The 23263-nt window shown below is 36.0% G+C and overlaps 1 protein-coding gene across 4 annotated transcripts in view; it reads left to right on the top strand.

Moving 5' to 3' along the window:
* The window catches only part of SEMA5A (semaphorin 5A), a 312741-nt gene that overhangs the window by 196801 nt on the left and 92677 nt on the right, over positions 1 to 23263 (top strand). For all 4 annotated transcript variants that reach the window (XM_068196491.1, XM_068196502.1, XM_068196480.1 and 1 more), the window contains one exon: positions 1069 to 1273. In XM_068196491.1, coding sequence (XP_068052592.1) covers positions 1069 to 1273 — 205 coding nt within the window. The remainder of the gene's footprint in view (positions 1 to 1068; positions 1274 to 23263) is intronic.

Genomic DNA, 23263 nt, shown 5'->3' with positions numbered 1-23263 from the left:
CTTCTTTGGTGTGCTTTATTTTTTTCACTGGTCTGACATACAGAGCAAGTAACTGTTTCCTGCCAGTTGCTAATTTATTATTCTTCATTTTCTGATCTCCCATTATGAAATCATTTGTTTGATTTTTTTAGCATTTGTGGATTTGGAACAGTCACTCAATTTTGGATTGGAAACATGGTAATAATAAAAAAAATAACTGGTAGAGTTTTGCACACTATTATTTTTCTCATGCTGTAATTAATGGCATAGTTTATGACATAGTAAAGCAGAACAAAAATGGTGACTTACTTCTGCCTTTCACATCACTCAAATATTTGATAAATGTTGTGAAGTAGTACTTTACTTCTCTGATGCATTTATGCCTGAGTAAACATGTAAATGTTTATATGTTCCCATGCATTAAGAAGCTTTCTCTTTTGTGTCTTCAGTTGAACACAAATATGTTAAAATTAACTCCCAGTTATTTTGCTTTGTTTATTTATGTTTGAAACTTGTCCATGCAACTAGTGGATGTTTTCCTGTAAGAAAAATTTTCATATTTAAAATATGGTCAGTTATAATGCAAAAAAAAGTCTTTGCTGTGGATAATATTCAATAGAGTTCTGGACTGTCCATTTTTATGACTTAAGATTGAGTCCTAAGAAGAACTAGAACTGCATGTTGTACTTTCATCTGGGATTCCTGTCAGACCCTGGCTGTGGCAGGGCATGAGGTTTCCTTTGAAAATTATAAGGAAAACTAGACAGAAAGTCATTTGGTTTTGTGGATGGTAGTTTTTCTCCTTCCTGTCCTGTGAACATAGGATATAGCAAAATGTTTCCATAATTCACTTGTGCTGGTCAGTCCTATTGTTTAGAATTCAGGAGCCTCCATAGTACTGCCTCAGGAAAACTGAGTTCCCCGAGTCCTTGGACAGTCTGGTTAGCACCAAAATGGGACCTAAACGTCGAATTCCACATTGCCATTATGAGATATGCTCTTGCTTTTATTTTCTTGCGCTGTAAATCAGAGAGTAAATATATTGTTATTGTTGGCACATAGAGTCATGCTACTTTTCTGTCTTTACAGTGTGGCACCATGGACCAGGGTTTGTATGCAAATCTGACGGAGAGAAATCTTCAAGATGCACAAAAATTCTTTTTAATGCATGAGGTTGTTCAACCAGTTATTCCAATTCCTTACTTCATGGAAGACAACAGCCGATTTTCCCATGTGGTTGTGGATGTTGTGCAGGGCAAGGACACGCTTTTCCATATCATCTATCTTGCCACAGGTATGAATCTTCCTTGCTGGGATAACTGCAAAAGTTTATGAGGTCTTTGGGTTTTAATGTGCTGTTAATTACTTATGAAATATACGTACAGTGCCTTAAACATCAACTTTTTCTTTTTTACACAATCTCCTGTCTCTCTTCTACATTTTCTGAATAGATCAATTTAGCCACTACAATATCTTTTATGTTGTTTTCTGAACTCCAATTTTGGTGTATGTTTCTTATTCTCTTTGAAGCTGTGAAACTTTTAAATCAAATCAAGCGTTGGAAATTCTATAAACAGGACTTCCAAAGTTTCACCATCTTTTGTTCCATTTACTTAGTTAAGGGTACAAAGTTAAGGGCCAAAGACAAGATGGTTTAGGACTCTCTGATAAAGAAGTAACTTTGTAAATATCAAATACAGCTACTCTTTCTATTTCTGAATTTTTTGCTCAAATATATTTTATTAATTTTACTTTTCATCTCATTTTTAACATATTTATTATGCAGTTTTATACTGTGCCTCATTTTTTGCCCATTTATATGTAAACTTAGCATGAAAAGAAAACCAACCCTCTACCTTGTATTGCCTTCATTAGAGCTATTGCCTTCTTGGTTCAAAATTTCAATCTTCTTAAAAATAACGAGGATGTTGGAGAACTGTTTTGCAGAACAAGGGTGTCCCCAGCTGAGACTGAGTAGATTCGACTGAATTGACTGGATAGACTGAATACTAGGTTGGACTAATATGTTTAAAGCCTCAAGGCACAAAACTTAGGATAGCTCTTAAGTACTTGGGCTTATGCATATTAGTAGGGAATAGTTCATCAAAGCAATGGTTTCTTAATGTTCAGTTTGTCTCATTGTGCTCTTTGAAAGCTGAGCAGTAACAGAAAAGCTTATGATAGGTTAAAATATGCTTGGAATTGACCAGTTCTAGTCAAAACAGTCTGCTAGTTGGTAAATCAGGGCATTTTAAGTGAAATCATGTCAGTGCTAAGTGGTGTTTGTATTGTAGAGGCCTCCTGACCAAACCTGAATTACAGATACATGCACTGAATTGATTTTATATGAAGAGACTATCACTATATTGTGGGATATTTACATTAATTACAGTATTGGGAGGACGAAGAATAATGACTTTTGTCATAATTCTGATTGTCTTTAGGTTTCAGTTTCCCTTGGTGTGTGTAATCATTTACATTTGAGTCAGCAAGTGAAGATCTAAAACTTTACGCTTCATGGTTCATTAATAAATTGTGTTCAGGAGTGATTCTGTGTTCTTTTTATGCTGCTAAGACAAAGATACTGCTCCTATGCTCCTTGTAATGTATGCTTGCCTTTCATTCTTCTCTGCACGTCTGGTTTTGATAATTCATGGAAGAAGGGTACTTATCTTAGCTGGATCTTTAGTAAAAATTCAGTACATGCTGAATTTAAGTGTAAGTGAATTTAAGTGTACAATGTATGTTTTATAAATGTGAGAAAGCATATGATAAAACCCCCATTCTATTCTTGCCTTTTCTTGGTGTAGTCAGTCCTATTTCACATGTATTTCACTGAATCACAGTGAATTTTGTTAACATTCCTTCTACCCCAATGGAGTGTAAGTGTTAAGACTTATTTTCTAAGAAATATTAATACTCACTTTTGGTAGAATTTGAAATTACCACACGTTTATATACAAATACCACAGGTACCTTGCATAAGTGTAGTTTAAAAATCCCAAGATGTACCAAATTACACACTATAATTTATTTATGTATTAAGATTGTAGGAGAAAGGAGGAACTTTGCCTTCTTCTGGGGTACAGCTCATAATTTTAATTTTATTATATTGTTAATTGTGCAGCATCTTATTTCTCCTGAGCTCTGCCTTTGCTTATGTAGAAACTGTGGAGGTGTTAGCATTGAGTTTTCATCATAAATTAAATATGGTAAAAGATTACCGAGAAAAATGCCACTACTTCTGTAAACAACAGAAAGTAAAAGGCAGCAGTCTTGAGTTTGAAAATAAACAATAATTTTGGAAACAAGCCAAGTTTAAGGCTTTTGAATTTCCCCAGTGTCCAGGTTTACTCCCACATTAAATGTCCTCTAACCCAAGCTCCTAACACCATTGGGCATGTGTATGTTTGGGAGAGGTAAAAGACTGGGCTGACAGTTACTACCAGTCTGAGAAATGTTGTCATTACATCTTTCCTGATTTAATTTTTTTTCATTATTAAAAGTGGTGGTAAATTTGGAATTAAATTTTTACCACAATGCTCCATCTTTGAAAAAGAGACAAAGGAATAAAAGCTGACAAGCAGAAAAGGCCCTGGGGGTGCTGGTCTATAGCAATGAAACATGAGCTAGTGTCTGCCCAGGTGGCCAAGAAGGCCAAGGGCATCCTGGCCTGTATCAGCAACAGTCTGGTCAGCAGGGCCAGGGTGTGATCTTCATCCTGTACTCAACCATTGGTGTGGCTGCACCTTGAAACCTGTGTTCAGACCTTGCACTACAAGAAGGACATTGAGGTGCTGGAGGGTGTCCAGCAAAAGGCAACAGAGCTGGTGAAGAGTCTGGAGCAAAAGTATTGTGAGGAGTGCCTGAGGGAGCTGAGTTTGTTTAGCCTGAAGAAAAGGAGGCTCGGGGGGGAACATTATCCTCTCTACAATGGCCTGAAAAGAGGTTGTAGCCAGGTCAGGGTCAGTCTCTTCTCGCAGTAACAAGCAATAGGACCAGAGGAAACCACCTCCAGTTTTGCCAGAGGAGATTTAGATTGGATATTAGGAAAAATTTCTTCATTGAAACAGTATGTAGGCATTAGAACAGGCTGCTCATGGAAATGGTGGACTCACCATCTCTGGAGGTATTTGAAAGACATGTAGATGTGGGGCTTAGGGACATGATTTAGTGGTGGATTCATCAGTGCTGGGTTAACAATCAGACTTGATGTTCTTAAAGGTCCTTTCCAAGCTAAACAGTTCTATAATTCCATGACCTAAGGGGCAAGAGTCTAGTGGGCATTCTGTCCCTGGGAAAGTCAAGGAGAATACCTCCTTAGAGCACAGTACTCTGGGCACATGATGGAGAAAAAGATGATTTGGAACATTCAGCATGGATAACTCAAGGGTTAAGCTCATCTGAAAATCTGATTACTTTCTGTCGTGAAACATCTGGATTTGTGCATGAGTAGAAAGTAGTACCTCAACATTAGCAAGACTTTTGATACTGTGTCCCACAATATTCATATATCCAAATTAGGATATAGGGTTTATATGGGTGGGCAGCTGGATCTATAAAACGTGCTAGGATGTCAGGCTCAGAGGGTAGTTTTAATGTGATGTGTAGAGGTGATAAGGAGCCAAGTACTGTCCTATTTGACATTTTTTAATCAGTGACCTGGAGGAGGAGAAGGAGTGCACTCTATCATGTGTGCAGGCGGCACCCCACTAAGGTACCAGAAGTTACACTGGAAGATGTGCCATCCAAAGGACTTAGGCATGCTGAAGGGACACTGTCACTGCAAAGACAGCCAATAGCATCTTGGGGTGTATTATCAGGAACACACAGCCAGGAGATCAAGGGAAGAGCTTGTTCCCCAGTTTTGGCTTCCCCCAGTTCAAGAAGGACATGGATAAAATGGAGCAAATTCAGTGGAGAGGTGCCTTCTGTTGGAGGCTGGAGCACCATGCCCTAGGAAGAGAATCTTAGGGAACTGGCTTTGTTCATCCTTGAGGAGAAAAGGCATTGTGGGGAGCCTACAGGGAGTTTACATGGAGAATGGTGACATGCTCTTCACACTGGTGCATGGTCAGAAGACAAGAGACAACAGGCAGAGCATTTCAGACTGGATATAAAGAAAAACTTTCTAATTTTTAGGACAGTCAAGCAACAAGTTCTGCAATATCCATTCTTGGAGGTTTTTGAGACCAGACAGCAACACAGTGTGTTACAGCTGTCTTTTGAGCAGAAGGTTGTACTGGAGACCTTCTGATCTCCTTTCCAACCTAAATTATCCTGGGCTTATAGTATGCCAGTATCATGTCAAATTGGTTGGGCTAAATTGCATTTTTATTCAATGATGTAATAATAGATGCCATTGTACTTTCTGCTGCCTATAGGAAAGTGCATTCAACTCTGATGTAAGTTCTGTCAGTAAGCAATTTGCACTTAGCAGTGTAAAGCAGGATGGGCCCAAACCATGCTGTGAAAGATGTACACCACATAACTTTTGTAGCTATAATTCATTCCAGTCTTCTCCAAAATTGTCTTTTAAAATGCACAAAGCTTCAGTGAAACAACAGGCATACAGATTGGATTTAATAAAAATGAATGTTCTGCTGTCTTTGTTGTTCAAAGCAAAAATCCCATTTTTTGAAACAGGTGGCCAATAGTTAAGAGAACATTCTTTCTCTCACCTACCCACCCTGTTGTTAGAATAAAAATATTACAGGGGAGAATGACCCTGGGAGTATAAAAGTATAATCTAAATTGATTAAATCTTAAAGAGATGTAGTATTACTGATGTAGTATTACTTTAGCAGAAACTGGGAGTAAGCAAACAAATGCATTAATCTGCTGAGTCAACAGTCTTCATTTTCTAAACCTTTGCCAAGTCATCATTCTGCTAGGAGATTCTGGTGTGCTAGGGCTTAACAGCTACTGCTTAAATAAAAAATATGCTTTGGTACTTTGGAGAAACATCTTAATCTTTCACTGTACTGACTGCTAACACAGAATGAAGGGATATATCAATTCCTGTGCATTTTGTGCTACTGGCTTTAGGCAGGAAGAGATCCCTGGAACAATTTTCCTTGATTTAAAAAGGAAGGTCAAGGAAAGTATGCATGGATGAACTAAAACATTCATGATGTTCTGAGCTAAAGATCATCTATAACAATACATGAAATGTAGAGCAAGCTATAGAAACACTAAATCTTCTTAAAACTCTCTAAGTTTGAAAGGCGTCTTTCTTCATAAAAAAAATAATCCAATCAATACTTCATAGTTGGTTTCCCTCCCTTTTGTCCCTTCTCCCCTACCTTCGTATTTCTTTCCTCCATTTTATTTCTTCCCTACACTATAAGTGTCTAGGTCTCCCATGGTTAAAAATGCTGCTGATAGGTTTTTTCAAAATAGGATGCTGCAGCAAGTGCAGGTAGACCTTATTCAGAGGACTTTTTCAAAATGTATTTATTTACTCAAATGAATAAGAAAATTTTTAGATATAGTGTCTAGTTTGAGTGCATTATAAACATTAATAAACTTGGGAGTTCAGAAAGGGTAATACTTGCACTGTCTGGTGAAAAACTTTAAAGGCCATCCTTAAAAACTGCTTGGTGAAAAAACTCCTGTGTTTTTTTCTGTTCTTCAATCCCACTGCACAGAGAATGTCCCCTCTGTATCCTGAGTAGAAATGGTATATGCCCAGTGGTAGATATTAGTTATTGGGATTTATTGTGCAGCATTGATGAAATTGGGGTATGACTGACCGAGAAAGAGAGTATGAAACCTGACGCAAGATTCATTGTTGGCTACATTGCATGTATCTAAAGAGTGAATTGTTCACTGAAGTGAACCACAATTTTTATTCCATAAATCCAGGTTTTATCTGAGGCTTAAAGGTCACTGGAGGACATTACAACAGGTTTCCAAGAAGTTCTAAAAATTACAGATAGCAATGCAGAGAATAATGACAAAAATAATTCTGATGAAACAAATACAGCAATTATAATGAACAAGTACAGAGGTTTCATGAAGAAATTTGAAAATATCTTTTTGGAAAATGGAGATGGAATTTTCATACATTTGCCTTTAGAAGCATTGAAACAGGTAGCAAATATCCACAAATGTAACATTTTTTTCTTATGAAGCCTGAAACTGTAGATTATACAGAAACTAGTCCCAGTCTAATAAAGAGATTTGGAAGATTGCTTGAAACTCAGTTTTGGAATGCCATCATAACAATTTATATTTCTTCTGTTTGTCTTGCTCGATGGGAGTAAACTGATGCAAAGTACTCACTGGTATGATTCCTCTCTGATTTTTTGTTACAGTTCTATCTTGTAAATTTTGATTTGTAATCAGTATGCTTATTTTTTTTCTAGGAAACAACCCAAGGTCTTAGCAAGAAAAAAAGTAGTGTGTGTTGTTACTTAAATGTCTCTTATGAAACATTGCCATTTTTTCTGGCACATTACAGCTTCTGATCAAAGTGTGCCGCTTTCACAGTTCAGTACACACAGTGTCAGAATTTATGTAGTATCTGTGCAGTTGCCTTTCTGAAAGTTATAAGCAAAAAAAAGTGCTTATATATGTTTCATACATGGTGAAGAGAGCAACAAAGCTTAAGTTGGCTGCATTTTTTCCAATTTTGTGCTATTCCTGACTGCATTATCTTAAGTGCATTGAGGCTCTTGGAAGTAATCTGTAGATAATTTCTGTAGAGAGGAGATACAGACTTTTCATCTCAGTTAAGAACCACTTTCTTCATCTAGAAATTACAATATAAATGCAATAATAATAAGGACCAAAATAGTTGTAAATCGAGTCAGAACTCAATTGTGAAAGTAATAGCTAGTCTATTTGTATGTATTTATCCTTTCTAGCTCAAAAACAGAAACAGTGGAATCAGAGTACAGATGGATAATGGAACATATACATTGTGGCACTCAGTTATCACTTTTTGAAAACCATTTATTTTTTGTTGTTACAGAAAACACAGTTGTTTTGTTTTTTATACCTTTGCTTGACAAAGGTATAGTGCACTTTTACAGAGTTGTAAAGCACCCTTGCAGCAGCTTTAAAACTATTTCCCTGTAAGTTGTTGCCTTCTGGCCTTATGAAATGCCATTTTAAGAAGCTTGAAGGAAGGATACTCATCAGTTACTTTGACTGGGAAAGGTGGTGCATGTTGGAAGACGCCAGTGCTGACAGCAATGTGATGATCTTGGACATTTGTTTCAAAAAGTCAAAACAGGGAACCATAAAATTAATAACCTTACTCTCTTCTGCTTTTGCAGTGACATCTATTTCTGATAAAGGAAAACCCTAGCTGAATTAATATTTTGTTTATATTGGTGTGGTGTTATATTTTAGTTAAATGGTATGCTCTGTATCACCCCTGGAAAATGTATGGTTTATTCCAAGCCTGTGATCCTCCCCTGCAGTATCCTCTGTCTGTAATCCCGTTGGCCCAATCTGTTCTGCACCCACTTTGAATCTCCCTGTTCAGTGTGCCGGGGGACGGTTCTCTCTCTCTTTCTCTCTCTCTCTTCGCCGGCTCTCCTGGCCGGTGCTCTCTCAGCCCCTCTCTCCCGCTCCCCTTTCCCCTCTCACACCCCTTTTTCCCCCCCTCTCCCTCAGAAACCATGCTGCCTCCCGGGGGTAGGACCCCCAATAAACCCTCATCTAATGAGCACCCTCAGAAACCGTGTGGAGTCTCCTTGCCTGCCGGCTGCTACCAGCGAACTCACAGCCAAGGGGGGGGCCCCCATGTAAAAGATTGCATGGTTTTGTCTTGAAGAGTCTAATGATCACTCTGGGTTTTATCCTAGCTTTTCTAAGAAGGCTTGCTATATATTTCTGCTTTCATATATATGTTATTTTCCATGTAGAATATCTCTAAAGGCAAAGAAGGATAATGCAAACCTTTGTTTTTTTTCTATATAATATAACAAAAGAAATGTTGATTTTTCCTTGTCTTATGTATTGTGTCATCCATACTGGGCTAAGTGGTTTTAAAATGGTACTAAATGAGAGTGGCTACGTCTAAAATCAGGGCTACAGAGTTATAAATGATACTGTGGGGCTCCAGAGGATCAAACTGGGCATTTAAAATGTCCAGCCGCACTGATTTCCCTTGGCTTTGTCACCATGTATAGAGATAAATCATTCTGCCAGATCCATTTGGTGAGCTTTCTTAATAAATAGATGGCTCTTAACTAAAGCTGGTTAAATTATTAATTGACAGCGACTTATAAGTGAGAATTGCAGCCCTTTATTGGTTCACAAATTACCCAGCACTTATTTATCGTCATTTTTTGTTATTATAATCAACCCATAAATAGGTCATGATTTTGATTAGTTTGTTGCTGCTATTTGCTCATCGAGTTTGTTCATATTTTAGTTATCATGTTCATGAATTGTCTGCTGCAAGTAGATGGTGTTCTGTTTTCTCAAGGGACAAATTTAAGTAGGAGAAGCACTTTTTTTCTGTTCACAAATTATCATTATGTCTTTATAATTGCCCAGCTCTGTCAGATAAATAAATGTCCGAAAAACATACAGTGTGTGCAGCACTTCTGTGCTGCCACTGGAAATCAGAATTGCTGCAAGAAGAAGCTACTGGCTGAAGAACAGCTGGCTCTGCTTGCATGGGAGCGAGATGAATGCGTGGACCAGGGAGGGAAACAGATTGCAAAGAGCTGGAGACAAAGTCTCAATCTTCCATTAAAAAAAGAACAGCTCCTCTTTGTCAGAGTGATGCTGAGCTTTCAAATCCTGTTTGACTACTTTATAAACTTTGAATGGCCAAGTAGCCTTTCCTTCTTCCTTTTTTTTTTTTTTTTGGAAATATCACCTCTTCTTCCTGAAGAAGAAACTTGACTTGACAACCCCTATGTTCATTTATTATTAGGTAATTCTAATGCAGAAAATATGAAGTTGTGAGCAAGAGAGGTATCTTACCTGGTGCTCAGTGTTGTCCCACTGTCTCCAAAGCTAAGATCTATTATGATCTACGCCTACCTTCAAAACTCTCATTTTTTCCCCAATAGGTGCAGTCAACATGCTTGGTCTTAATTTTGGAAACAGTGTTGGAATTAGCCTTATTTTGGTGTAAAATTTGATCTTTGTACCAACTGTGTAGCACTTCTGTGGCACAGTACTCAGGACTCTTCCTGAGAGGTGTGGGGAAGAAGCTTTCCCTTTTAAGGGATTTGACTTTGTCACATGCTGCTGAATCTTCTTTAGAATATTCTGCAGGGCCTTTTACTTTTAAAAAAATCTTTTTCTTTTAAGGTGGACATGCATAGGAGTGGATCAATAAACCCATGCCAATCAAAGAAGAAAGTGAAATAGTTAGATCATGGGGAAAAACAAAAGTTTGAACCTTACATGAAACCCAACTTTGACCCTAAAAATTCCAAAGTTGGATCGCAAGTACTTTTCCATGATACATACAAGATTTCGTGTGAGCTGTCAGGAAAGCAGTCATTAAACAGGATATTCTACTGAACTCCTGGTTTTGTTGATATTTATGAGCTTCTTCATTCTGCATAATTTTTCCTGGTAAACCTCAATAAATCCAGAGGTATATAACTTAGCATTTACAAGTAGTGGCACTAATAATCATTGGGATTTTTTTTTCCCTTGCTCTGGTCATAGGACATGGCAAATCTTAACAAGCTAAATAATTTCTCAATCAAGATAAGCCTTACTTACTTTGTTATGTGTCTTGTAAGTCATCAAAATGTGAAGATGCTTGATTTTGTGTGCTTGTATTTGTGTGCTTGTATTTGTGTGAAGAATCCTGTAACCTGTAGGTTATATCACATAAGATGGATTAGGTTCCATGCATTTTACTGTAATCAAGTCACCATGTAAGAGTCATAATATTTGGAGCAAAGAGTTACTTGTTTACACATTCGTTCTTCTAATTTTTAGGGTTTTTTTATTTTTCTTTCTTATCCCATAAACCTTGGAAATTAGGTTCTAAGGCTAAACACCTTTAGAAGGAATAGCAATGACTGCAACCAGAATAGTGGTTACACAACTTACCTAGGAAATACACAAAGATTTTCAACAAGCTCTGTGAGACTTTCTGGTTATTGGCTCCTAGACCATTATATAAAGAATATATAATATGATTGTGTGTATTGTATACCATCGCTATGTACTATGGCTAAGGCTACTTTAATGTAGTAGAGAGAGTAATGAGATTAACAGCTTCTGGTAATAGGTTCTGAGCTGCTTCTCTCAAATTCCAACTTTGTTTCTGTTTGTTGTCCATTTTATTTGGACAAGCAAATCTTATTTGCTATGATTAGAAAAAAAAAATCAGCATCATTTTTTCCCTCTGTATTTCTCAGCAAAAGTTGTGTTTTATGCTGAAATTGCTGCTGAGCAATTTCATATGGTTCTATATGGTTGTATGTACTGGATTTGACTAATGTAGGAACTGAGGCACAAGGGCATGTGCTATGCAAACTACAAATGAGTTTGAGTAGAGGACAGTTCCTGAAACTTTCTCTTCAGTCAAGTTGGTTCTGCTTCTGTACAGTAGCCAGTTGTCCTTCTGACACTTCCAATGAAAATACCCACATATGACTTGGTTAAGAAATCAGGCAAGGTATGTTGTGGGTTATTATCTGACAAATAGTTTTCTCCACTTGTGCATCTAAATGCGTCTTTGATCTGGGCACTGAAAAATTTATTCAGTAGGAAAGCACTATCATATTCATAGCATGTGTTGGGTCCTACAAGGTATTTATTGTTTTGGTGGTACAAAGTAAGGCAATAAAAAATAATAGGAGTGGTAAGCACTCCCAGTCCAGTCAGATCCAATCAGAATTTATATATCTCGATTTTGGAAGACTGGCAGGGATCCAGTGCTTCTATTGAATAGTAATTTTTTCCTTCGAGTACAGTGTGGCATTCTTCACTGCTGCCCTGTGTCAGATATCAAGCCTTAAATCCCACAAACCACTTCATCTTGCGATTAATATCTATATTTATTACCTACTTTACTACTTCAGTTAGAGGTTATCCAGCTCTTGAGAGGTGCTCATCTCCATTATCTGAGAAGCCCAGTCCTAGATATTGATTAAATATTTTAGAAGATCTCTTCAAAATTCAAATGTTTTCTCTTCAGGAGAAGTTTATGGGAAGTTAATATAGACTTCTTTGTTTGTTTCATATAAATTGCAGCAACCAGTAACAACCTTGTAGTTTTATTTCTTTGTCTTTTTAGAATCCAGAATATTGAAATTGCTTGTCTCATGACAGATGTAATGTTTCCTATTTAGAACCATAAGAACTCTTGTGTCTTCCTTGCCTCAGGACTTCATGTTTTGTGTGCGTCTGTGTCATTTTTAGTGCAGTAAAAGCTAGATTTTGCCAAAACAAAAAAAAAGGGAATGTAATTTCAGTATATTGCCAAATGGGCATTCTCTGGGATAGGTGTTATTCACATCTAGCTCTTGATATTGGATCTGTTTAGTTATCATCTAACTGTACTTAGGAGCTAAAATTTTGAGAATAAAATCAAGTTGTTAGTCATAGTCTTCTCAGCTAGTTGTGTCTGTACTGCTGCCTAGCTTGTCCTAGTTTGTCTGGAAATACAAACTGGGTAACTCACGGTCTGCTGAGTACAACCTTAAGTACAGCCCTAAGCAGCCCATTCATAATAATTTCTTCTGATAGTGTTGTTTTAAAAGGAGGATTCATGTCCAACAGACCAAAACATTTGAGACTTCTGAAGACATCTGGAGGGGGTCTTGGTAATAGTCTCATAGCACATGCTTACAGGTCAGTGTGCATATTGGCAGCATCTGTTTGATTCAGATGTAGTAATAAATGTACAAGCAACACTGATAAATATGTACATTTTGTTTTTCCTGTATGTTCGGTGCCCCAGAATGGTCTTGGTATTCTATGTAATGTTGAATCTGACATTGTTGAAATCCATTCCTTTTCTAAACTGGAAGAATATGTCTTTTTATATGCCAAGTTTTTTTAGTGTGATGCAGGACAAAAAAAAATGTTTTATTGGTCTTCTTTGAGGATGCTTACATCATTTTTCATGATCCTTGTATTTATTTTTATTATTGATACTTTTGTAGACAGAACTTGAGTAATTTAAATAAGAATTCAAAATGAGAATATTGTTTGGTAAAATCAAGAAATGTTTGCTCAATGTTGTTACAAATCATGCCTTGATCTACATAGCCTACTTGACATTTCCTGACACGTCCCCAAGGAAAAAAAAAGAAAAAGAGTGTGAGGTACTTGAGCCAAGCTTGAAATTCTTGTCCATCATCTCTTTGCCAAGTCCTGAGAAACAGCTTTCTTTTCCCCAACTCATTAAAGCCTCATCTGAAGATTTTATGCTGTAGTTTTAACCATATCCCCTCCACTTAAATAGCATTTCTTAAACTGATGGCAGTAATTAAAGTATTGTTATTTACATTTTAATATAACTTCCTTGATCACAGGGACATGATCAATTAGCTATGGATTGAGAAAACTGGATATATTTCTCAGGGATTATTCTCTGCAATAAACACATCAGCACAAGAGAGGAGGGTCAGTCTGCTGCTGACATCTGGATGGCAGCAACATTTGTGGGGGGTATGTAGAGCTGAGGTTTAATTTCTCATAATGTTCAGAGTTCAAAGGCATTCCTTGCACCTCCTTGTTGAATGGTTGATCCAGGGGAGAAGAGGCTGCTGTGGATGGGAAGGAGCCCTCCCAAATCCACTCACTGGCACTGTTTTCATGTGCATGCAGAGCACACAGTTCCTGTGGCCATGCAGCGCTCAAACCAAGTAGGTAGAGAATTCAGACAGAGAGATTATGCCTTGTTCCCTGCTCCAAGGACTATTAAAATATTTTTCCAATGTCTTTTTTAATTAAGCAGTAACTTTCCAAAAAATCCCTAAGGACATGGAAGGCACCTATTCCTTGCAGGGTGTAAAAAAAAAAAAAAATTGTAATTTTTCTTGGCTGCAACTGAGACTTTTCTGTCTTTGGTCCAACTGTCTCCTAAATACTGAGGGAGAATAAAGTAACTACCTGTCACTGGTTTTGGATTTGTCATGGAATCAAATCAGTGGCCAAGCAAACAACATGACAAAAGATGTTTCAGTAGGGAAACGTACCTGTTAAAATATTTGTGATTAGATATTGTTATAGTTAAATGAAACAGTTTTGCAAAAAGTGAAGTTTCAAGTTTTAATTTTTTTTTTTCACTTTAGGTGGTGTTTTTGTTCGGAATACTGTTCTTTCATAGTTTCACACATGAAATCTAGAGAAAAAAAGTTGTCAATTAAATCCAGATTTCACAAGTCTCCAAATTGTTTAATAAAAAAAGTTTCTTTATTATATATTATTCTTTATTTATTCTTTACTAAAATTTTTATAATTGAAATATAATTAGATAAGATTGCAAATAAAAGATAAAGTCTTAAAAATAGATAATGATTTATCTCAGCAAGTAAAGGAATGTATCACAGAATGAAATATTAATAAAAGTTTTCTTATCAATTGTAGTCTGTTAAGAAACTGTAGCTGCCATAGCATTTGCTTGTAGGTATTCTACAGACATATGTTACTTCTAAGTGGAGTGCATGAACTGTTATGGGTACATCAATCTTCAACTTAGATAAAATGTTATGAATTTCTATCTCAGCTCTAAGGCACATCTTTGGCAAGTTGAAAAATCTCTATAAGATTGGAAATAGAAATTGTAGATCAAGGTGGGCCATGGAGCATGATTCATTAAAAATATATATATTTTGAGATTGTTGAAATTACTTTTTTCTGGTCAGGCAAGAAAAAAACATCTGGTCTAGATCTAGGAAGGGTAAAATTTTGCCACTAGAGTATATGAGAATCCATCTAATAATCTGACATAGTTTAATTTTCTTTGTGAAAGAGACAGACATAATTGATGTGGTGGTTGAGACATGTAATTCAGCATGTACTTGTTATTTAGTATAGGTTTTTGCTTGGTCTTTTCCAGAAGATTCAGAAGTTAAAAGCTCCAGTTGGAGGAGTTAGAAGTTTCAACTTTGTAGAAATAGTCTTCCACAAAAAGGCATACTGCTTGGTTTCTAAGCTAAGATGTTTTGCATCTTAGCCTCAAGTAGATCTGAATTTCCATTAAGAGTTTGAATTCTTTATTTGAAAGATTTTTCAATGAGTCTGACTGGAGCTGGATTTAAATTCCAGTTTGAGGCATGAAATGGCTGGTACACAATGGCTGGAGGAATGGTACACAAATTGCCCTATTTCCTGAACGTTTTGATTCACTGGAAATTATACTAGTGGAAATGTTATTTGTACATATTTATAATGTTTTACTTGATGTAGCAGAGGATATTGTCTGTGCTAAAGGCAGGTATTTAACTCTTTGCATGGTAGCTACTGGAAGATAGCTTGGTTAATTCAACAGTAAACTGACTATATCCTTGATGCTTTTGAGACATTACAACACATGGGAATTAAATCTGTAGGGGACAGAAGTATTCTAAAAAATGCTGTATGTTTACAAACTTTTCCTCTGGAAAACAGTTTCCTAAAGAGTGGACTGAGATGGTGATTCTCTGGATTTCTATTGATAGATACATCCCAAAATTGTTCTATTTTCAAATGTAAATGATTTTTTTTTAATTTTATTTTAATCTTTTTTAGAGAGGGAATTTGTTCTGCAATCATTATTGAACTGTATATGTTATTAATCTGTATGTTCTTTCTGTCCTCCCAGACAAATGGCTTTGAAGAATGGTCTTTATTTTTTAATAACTAGTACCTAGATCAACACTTTTTTATTCAAAAGGTTCTTAAAGTCAGTAGTTCAAAATTCCATATAGAAAGGACAGCCCATAAATGTTCCCTTCATAAAATAAATATATATTAAATTCTGATATACAACCATGAGAAAGTCCTCTAGTTGAAGAGGTACAACTGAATTTCTCTGGGAATAGCCACTGGGGCATTAAGAAGTTTGCTAATAATTTTAGAAGGTATGCAAATAGTTTTTGGTTAAAATTGCTCCGTTCAGATTCTTAATAATGGATAAATTAGTTAAATTCTCTCCCCTTCATGGAAGTCTGGGGATGTGTGATAGACCATCAGACCTCATTTTTTGACAAGCATTATCAAAAATGGATCTTGTTTCAGTGTTGATTTAAAATAATTTCCAATATTATACCGAAGAACATCAATATTTACTTGAAATATAATAGGAAAGAGGGAATATAAAGGAGTCAGAGCCAAAGATAAAGAACATAAATTCAAAATATTATGTGTGCTTGCTTTTTATAGACTATAATTCAAAACTGCTGTCATTGCATCCAAGAACTGAAACACAAAACTGCACCAGATTGCAGAAATACTCGGAGTCTTACCCAGATAAGAATAATTTAATATAAAGTTTTTCTGTGTCTCTCTTCTACTGCTTCCAAAGCTCTCTTCTGAGAAAGAGTCAAATCTTTCCCATTTCTTAAGTTAAGCAGCTATTTGGTGTTTGAAATCAAATCCACTAAGCTAAGTTAATACACTAAGCACTCTGTGGTATAGCTGTTTGTATATAATTTAAAATTAGCTTTTAATAAATATATTAAATTATGCATGTACCTTTTTAACACTTCTTTTTTTCTCCTTTCTAATTGCGAAGACAGTGGACAAGTGAATGTCGCATTTTAAGTTTGCTATGTGTATATGTTTAAGTTTGCTATTGCATATAGTTTGACACAAAGCAGGAAATTTTATTTCATTAGGAGTTGCTTTTTCTTAAATTTAAAGTCTTAGCTTTCCTGCTAATTTTTGTTAACTTCTCTGTCTAATAATATACCAGCAGAGCAGCAATGACCATTGACTTTCCTAAAAGCTTTTAAGCTGTAAAATGCAATGCTGTTATATGACCAAAGATCCTTAGATTTTTGTTGTTCTCTAGCAATAGCAGTACTACATAAACAACCTCTGAAATGCAAAGCCCTTGGATATTAAGCATGGGGAAAGAATTATTTGGTTTAAATTCTGAAATGATAAAAAACCAACACACCCGGTTTTTCTTTTCTTCCTGTAACACACCTAGAACAGACATGTTTGTATGCCTGTATTTTACTTCACATGGGGACAAAAACTCTAGAAATATTCATGATTTTGTACTAAGGTCTCACATGAACAAACTGCAAGAATATTAAAGTCCCAGAATGTAGCTTTTTTTTTTTCTTATATCAGTTAATTTAATTTACTGAAATTTAATTAGATGTCAATGAGCCATGATTTTTTAGTTTTCCAGGTCACTTGCATGCTTTTTGTTTCTTTAAGTATCCTGTAACGGAGTAAGAAAAACTAAGATACCTGAATAATGGAAAGCTTTTCTGTTTCCTGCAAGTGATGGCACAGAGGGTAGCCAACATTTTGTTTAGCCATTTTGGTGTTTAAAAATAAATCTTGGTATCAACAAGGCAGAACAATTTGTAATGTTGCTCAGGGAAATGCAATAATATTCTTTTTTTCTATTTCCAGCTACAGTATTTCATAGAAAGTTTTGTTATGCAGTTACATAATTGCCTTTTTGATCTAATAAATGCACTTTATATCTCTATATCTTAATATCCACCCTTGCCTTGTTATGATCACCATGATAATGACCTGTAATAGTAAGAAAATCACAATGGCTTATTGTTTAAATGCTTCATAAGCTTATCACATTTCATTCTCTGTTAAATCCACAAAACAGAACATTCAGATTTTTCACCTCAGTTTTTGTCTGATACCTGTAGAAAAACCGCATCTATATATTTTATTACACCATGAAAATATATTAAAAGTTGAGAAAAAGAAAAAATTAACTATCACACTAATCAGATTGTTCAAACACTGGTTTAGTTTCAAATGGGGAGACAAACATGTAAAAGAAGCTCTGCAAATGAAAAGAGAAATGAAAAAATAAAAATTGAAATCTACATCTTAATGAAGCATCACAATTCCATATTCATTTTGAAGTTCACTCTTTTCCCTAAAGAATTAATGAATATACATCTTAAAATATAAAAATGTTTAAATTAAACTTGCAAATTAAGGTGGGAATTTTAAAATCAAACTATGTTATTTTCCTTTTCTGAATCATTGTAAAAGTACTATGCTTACCCATAGTATATATTTAATTTTAAAAGAAGAGTTGAAGCTCAATCTATCATTTATCCTTTAGACTGGAGCATAAATTAAAAATGTATTCTTGGATTTCAAGTATAAGTATGTATCCCAGAAACCCGACAGTTAAAAAAAATGAAGTTACAGAGCGTGATTATCTTGTCTTCTAATCACACCCTTGCTTTAAACCTAATTGTACCCCACCCCCATGTGAGAAAACAGATAATAGCTAAAGCTTTAAATATCCATATTCTACTGATGATTTAACTAATTTTAAAGTTATTTTTAGAAAGGGCGGAGAAGAGTAGGATTTAAACTCCATTGCATTCTGTGTACCATATGTATCTTTTTTGATGTTACACAGATTGCTAGATCATAAATTCTGGGCTTCCCCTTTTAGGCTGAACCAGCTGCTGCATTTTCTGTTCCTGTGTCTTTTTTTCTGTGTCGAGCACATTAAAGCCCTTATGCAACCTAATACTTTCTGTTCATTGGAATGATTTTCTGCTGTTAGCCAAATGCGCATTCTGCTCCACGGGAGGGCTTTTTCCAGTTCCCATAAAGGAGGAAAGAAAATATTGGTGATGCATTTTTTCATGGTGGCTGAATGTTTATCAGTCACCTTGCAATAGTAAAAAAACAGATTCTTTGATTTTTTACTATTACACATTCAGTTAATCAGTTTTATATTTGGTATTTCAATTTATTATTCCGAAAGACCTCTGCCTTGAAGATGACCCTAATGCCCTATTTTTTTTTCCTATGGTGTTTAATACAAATGTTACATGATTATTATAAACACTGTTTATATGTACATATAAATATTATTTACAAGGTATTTAACATTAACAGATTTTTTTCCCTTTAATTTCAACAGTCTTAATGCTGTCTTAATGCTTTTATTTTCCAATGGGAAAAATAATTGGTATACAATGAATTATATGCAAAACCAGTGTATAATGGATAAAATTAAAGTACTTATTGAACATAATTTTCCAAAGTCTATTTCAAATTAGACTTCTTGAAAATATACAAAATTCATATTTGTTTCAGCTGCATTTTAAAATGTATTCTCTCAAGTCTCCATCTATTAAACTCCCTGGTCATTGTGCTGCCAGATTGTTAAGTTTATCAATGAGTCTGTTTTCACATGTTTTGACATACAGAGTAGAGTATTTCTTGCACAGGTGGTATCTTACTCAAGTTTACTTACAAGCATCTCCTGAAGTTGCAAATGTTGCTTTAGCATCTGTGTGTTGTGTTGACTGCCCCTTTCCATCACACTGACCCCATCCTTTCCATCAGCTTAATATGTATTATTACCCTGAAGAATGTTTTGTGGGAATTTTAAAAAAACAGGCCCATACTTACATTGACAGTTTATAATTTACAGTAGATTTTGCTGTTTCTTGAGGTTTTTCTTTGGTATATGTGAGGAGATTTCCAGATTTGTAAAGGCACCGTGTTGTGCTCAGAAAGTGCAGGAATGTTTCTTCAGTCTTAAGTATAGGCATACAGCTGTCCTGAAGAGATATTTGAGACTATTATAAGTTTCTTTTGCTTACAACTCATATAGTTTAGAAAACAGAAGTGATCAGTGATTTTTAGCTACATTAATGAAAGATGACACTGTAGGCTTCTCTTCTGAAAACCACTGGTTTGGATTCTGTCTCCTCGTGCTGGTTCAGTTGCTTTCTGGAGACCAATACACTCTCCAAGGTACTATGGCAAGAGTTAAGATAGAAAATGCTTCCCTCTCAAAAAGGAATGGGTGGAGATTTTTTTCTCTTCTTTTGAGGAACTGAAATGCACTTACTTCTGTACTGCCTTGTGGTGATTTGTTGGCTTGAAGAAAGCAGCAATATTTTGTAAACATAACAGCTCATGTAAATATTTATTTTTCTCTATAGCTAGAATTTGCTAAAACTTCCTTGAGTGGTTTTATTTCTGTTAGGAAACTCTGGAAATAACAAGTTTGTTAGTTTGTTGCATCTGCTGTTTGTTTTGTATGTTCATTTTCTGTTTTCTTTGCAGGTACCACCAAAGATGTTACACTGATTCCAGCTGTACTCTTGCAGTTTTCCATTGCTGGCTATGATTTACACCTCTTACATCTTAAACTTTATTTTTCACTTTTAGAAATCATTTTTTCATTTTGTCCAATTATAATTTTGTTCTTTACAGACTTTGTTGCCTCCAAGCATGTTCTCTAAAACACCGTCTCAGGTTCTCCATGCAGTTCTTCATAGTCTCCTACATATAACAGCAATATTTCAACAAGAATTTTTCTCTTCATTCACAGTGATTAGATTTCTGTTGTTCAGTTGCTGGTTTTGCAAGTCTCTTTAAAACTATTTCAGTACAAGTTAACAAAGCACATTATTTACTCATTCTGACTAAGGTAGTTATCTTTTACTACTCCTCCATATAGTTGGCAATCCTTAAAAAAAGGCTGTCAGGTGTCTGGATCTATCCCAGTATGTCTTGCTTACAGTCAGGATGCAAAGATGCCATTCATTTGAATTCTTAAATGGTGTTAGGCTCAGGCTTGACATTTGTGATGAAACTGCAGCTTTCCCTTTGTCCGTGGGCAACATCCATTAAGATGCTCTGTGGTTATTAGCCTTCTCAGCTGTTTCTTGGCAGAAGTGAACACTTACTTTGATTATATAACTAAATATTCACTTGAAAGATTATGACAGATCTGAAAAACTCCATGCCCTAGAGCCATGTTCCAGACTTATTTTTTCCTTACGTATTTTTACACCCTATTTTGCAATGCAACTGTGGTGTGAAAATGGCCAGACAGACAACACTTTTGAAGATGGGGCTTTTACAAGTTCTTTAGGAAATCTGAAGTCTTTGCTGGAGGCTGTGCATAATGTTGCAAACATTGTAGTAGATTTGGAAACACAGGAGCAGAACACCTGGCTTTTGAATGCAGTGGAATCAATGGCAATGATTTTCCACTGTAAGGAAGTCTGATATAGCCATGTTACATGCTAGTATAGTTTAAGGACATTGATATCTACACACCCTAGCTATGTACCATGGACTAGTGAACATAACACCAATTCAATCTGTGCCTGTTTCAAAGTTGTGGAGTGAAACCAGATGCTCACCCTAGTTTGGCCTCCCAGATGGTCCTTTCAAAATCAAAGTCATACACAGTAGGAATTTAAGGCAGAGAAGATAGGTTGCAGAAAGTCAGAAGCAGGGGGAGTTTATTGAGGCAGATCTCAGGTAACATTCTATTCCTTTTTGTTGAGTTTGCATATGATCCACATTTCTCCTGAGAAGAGCAGTGTTTCTTCCTGATAATCTGTGGGATCTCACACACTCTTTCTTCAATTGAAGCTCAGTCAGTTGTGACTTTCAGCATTTCTGAGTGCTGATCCTCTTAGACAACAAACGAAAAAGGAATGGTTTGGGAGTTGCTGAAAGAGAGAGAAAGGAAATATGAGGAATGGAGAATGTATACCAAGATAAGAAGGAAGAACAAGAAGAATGACAGATGTCTTGGGGAAGGCATTAGTGCTGCAGTTCTCAAAGTGAGAATATTTTATTTCTTTCTGGGTTTGTATGCTGCTGTAACCATGATCTCCAGGTTATGCACTTGAATAAAAAAACTGTAAGTTTGCCATCTATAATAAACGAGCCACAAGAAACACAAAGTATTTGTGTTTGATCATATTCTCCTGTCCAAAGCTGTATTTCTAAATTGAATGTGTATGTAGGCATAGGGAGGGAGGCCTGCAGTCATGTGTTTTTTTTTCTCTTGGGGAAGGTGACAGCAAATGATTCAGTCTGTAGATGCCAGACCCAGCACAGTGGTAGGAAGAAATATTTGTCTGTAGAAGAAGCACATGCTGAATACATGCGTACCTGATTTTTGTCTCGTGCAGGAAAACTGTGACAAGCCAAATACAATGTGTAATGAATCATACCGAATCTGTTGTCAGCCAATTAAGCATGTGATATAGAGTTGCACTGACTGATCTATAAAGCAATACCAATTAATTTACATCTGTAAAACGATCTCACTGCTTAGTACATTTTTCCAACTTCTATGCTCAAAAGAAAATCATTCATCTTTCACTCAGTAATTAACACAGTGTTGTGATTTAACCCCAGCCACCCTCCAAGTACCATGCAGTCCCTCCACTCCCCTCCCCTCCCTCCCCTCCCCACAAACCCAAAACACAGCCCCATACCAGCCAATGTGAAGACAATTAATTCTGCCCCAGCCAAAACGAGCACATACAGGCACTGAAATTTTGGGACACGTCTCAGACTATATTTTGACCATGAAACTTGCTGTAATTATAGTCAAGATTTTGCATCCATCAGTCATCAGTGGAAATACTGCTTGTTACATTGTTGAGCTGAGCTGGTTATTTCTTAATTGTGGGGCAAAACTGACTGTTGGAAACAGTTAAGTTTTGAATATAAGTCTGTTTTAGGTTGTTTGGGAGAAAAAGTAATCATCAAATTAGATATTTTAATATCAAAATGGTTAATAAAATTAAAATTGTAGTTTTCTGGAAGCTTTTTTCCTAGAAAATGGTCTCAAGCATGCTTATATCAAGAAAGGAGAAAAACATAAACAGGTGCATGAAGTGATTATATTAAAACTTGAGAGGCTAGGCAGATGATTTTAACATGCATACATGATTTGGTGTGATCAAAGTTTTTTATGGAATAAGAGGAATCCATTTTATACACTAAAATGTGGTTGTAACTGTTTAATAGAATTACATAATATAATGTAATGTTACATCTTACAGATAAACTTCCTATTAACTTCCCCTGCTCTTTGGTGTATGCTCTCCTCTCCAGTAGTACTCCAGGTCTTAGGATTGAATACTTAGCCTTTCTGAGGAAAATGAGGAGCTTTTAACAGTAACTGCCATCTTGATTCTCCCTCTTCTCTGTAGTTTGGGAGTCTATTTGAGGCTGTTTTTTTGTATTTTCTTGAAGTTGCTTACGTGCTGTTCCTCACCACTTCCCAAGCAAAGTTTGGGAATGTCATGTTGCCCTCCCTCGTCCCAGTTACCCTGGAGGGAACAGTGACTGTGTAGGGGTGCCAGCCCTTGGCCTCAGGTGCTCCCAGGGTGGAGCTGGTGTAGGGGGACAC

Source organism: Anomalospiza imberbis, chromosome 1 (genome assembly GCF_031753505.1).
Source record: "Anomalospiza imberbis isolate Cuckoo-Finch-1a 21T00152 chromosome 1, ASM3175350v1, whole genome shotgun sequence".
In the NCBI taxonomy this organism is placed as follows: domain Eukaryota; kingdom Metazoa; phylum Chordata; class Aves; order Passeriformes; family Viduidae; genus Anomalospiza; species Anomalospiza imberbis.
Note: the sequence above shows the minus strand (reverse complement) of the source record. Positions and strands in the feature narration are given on the sequence as shown.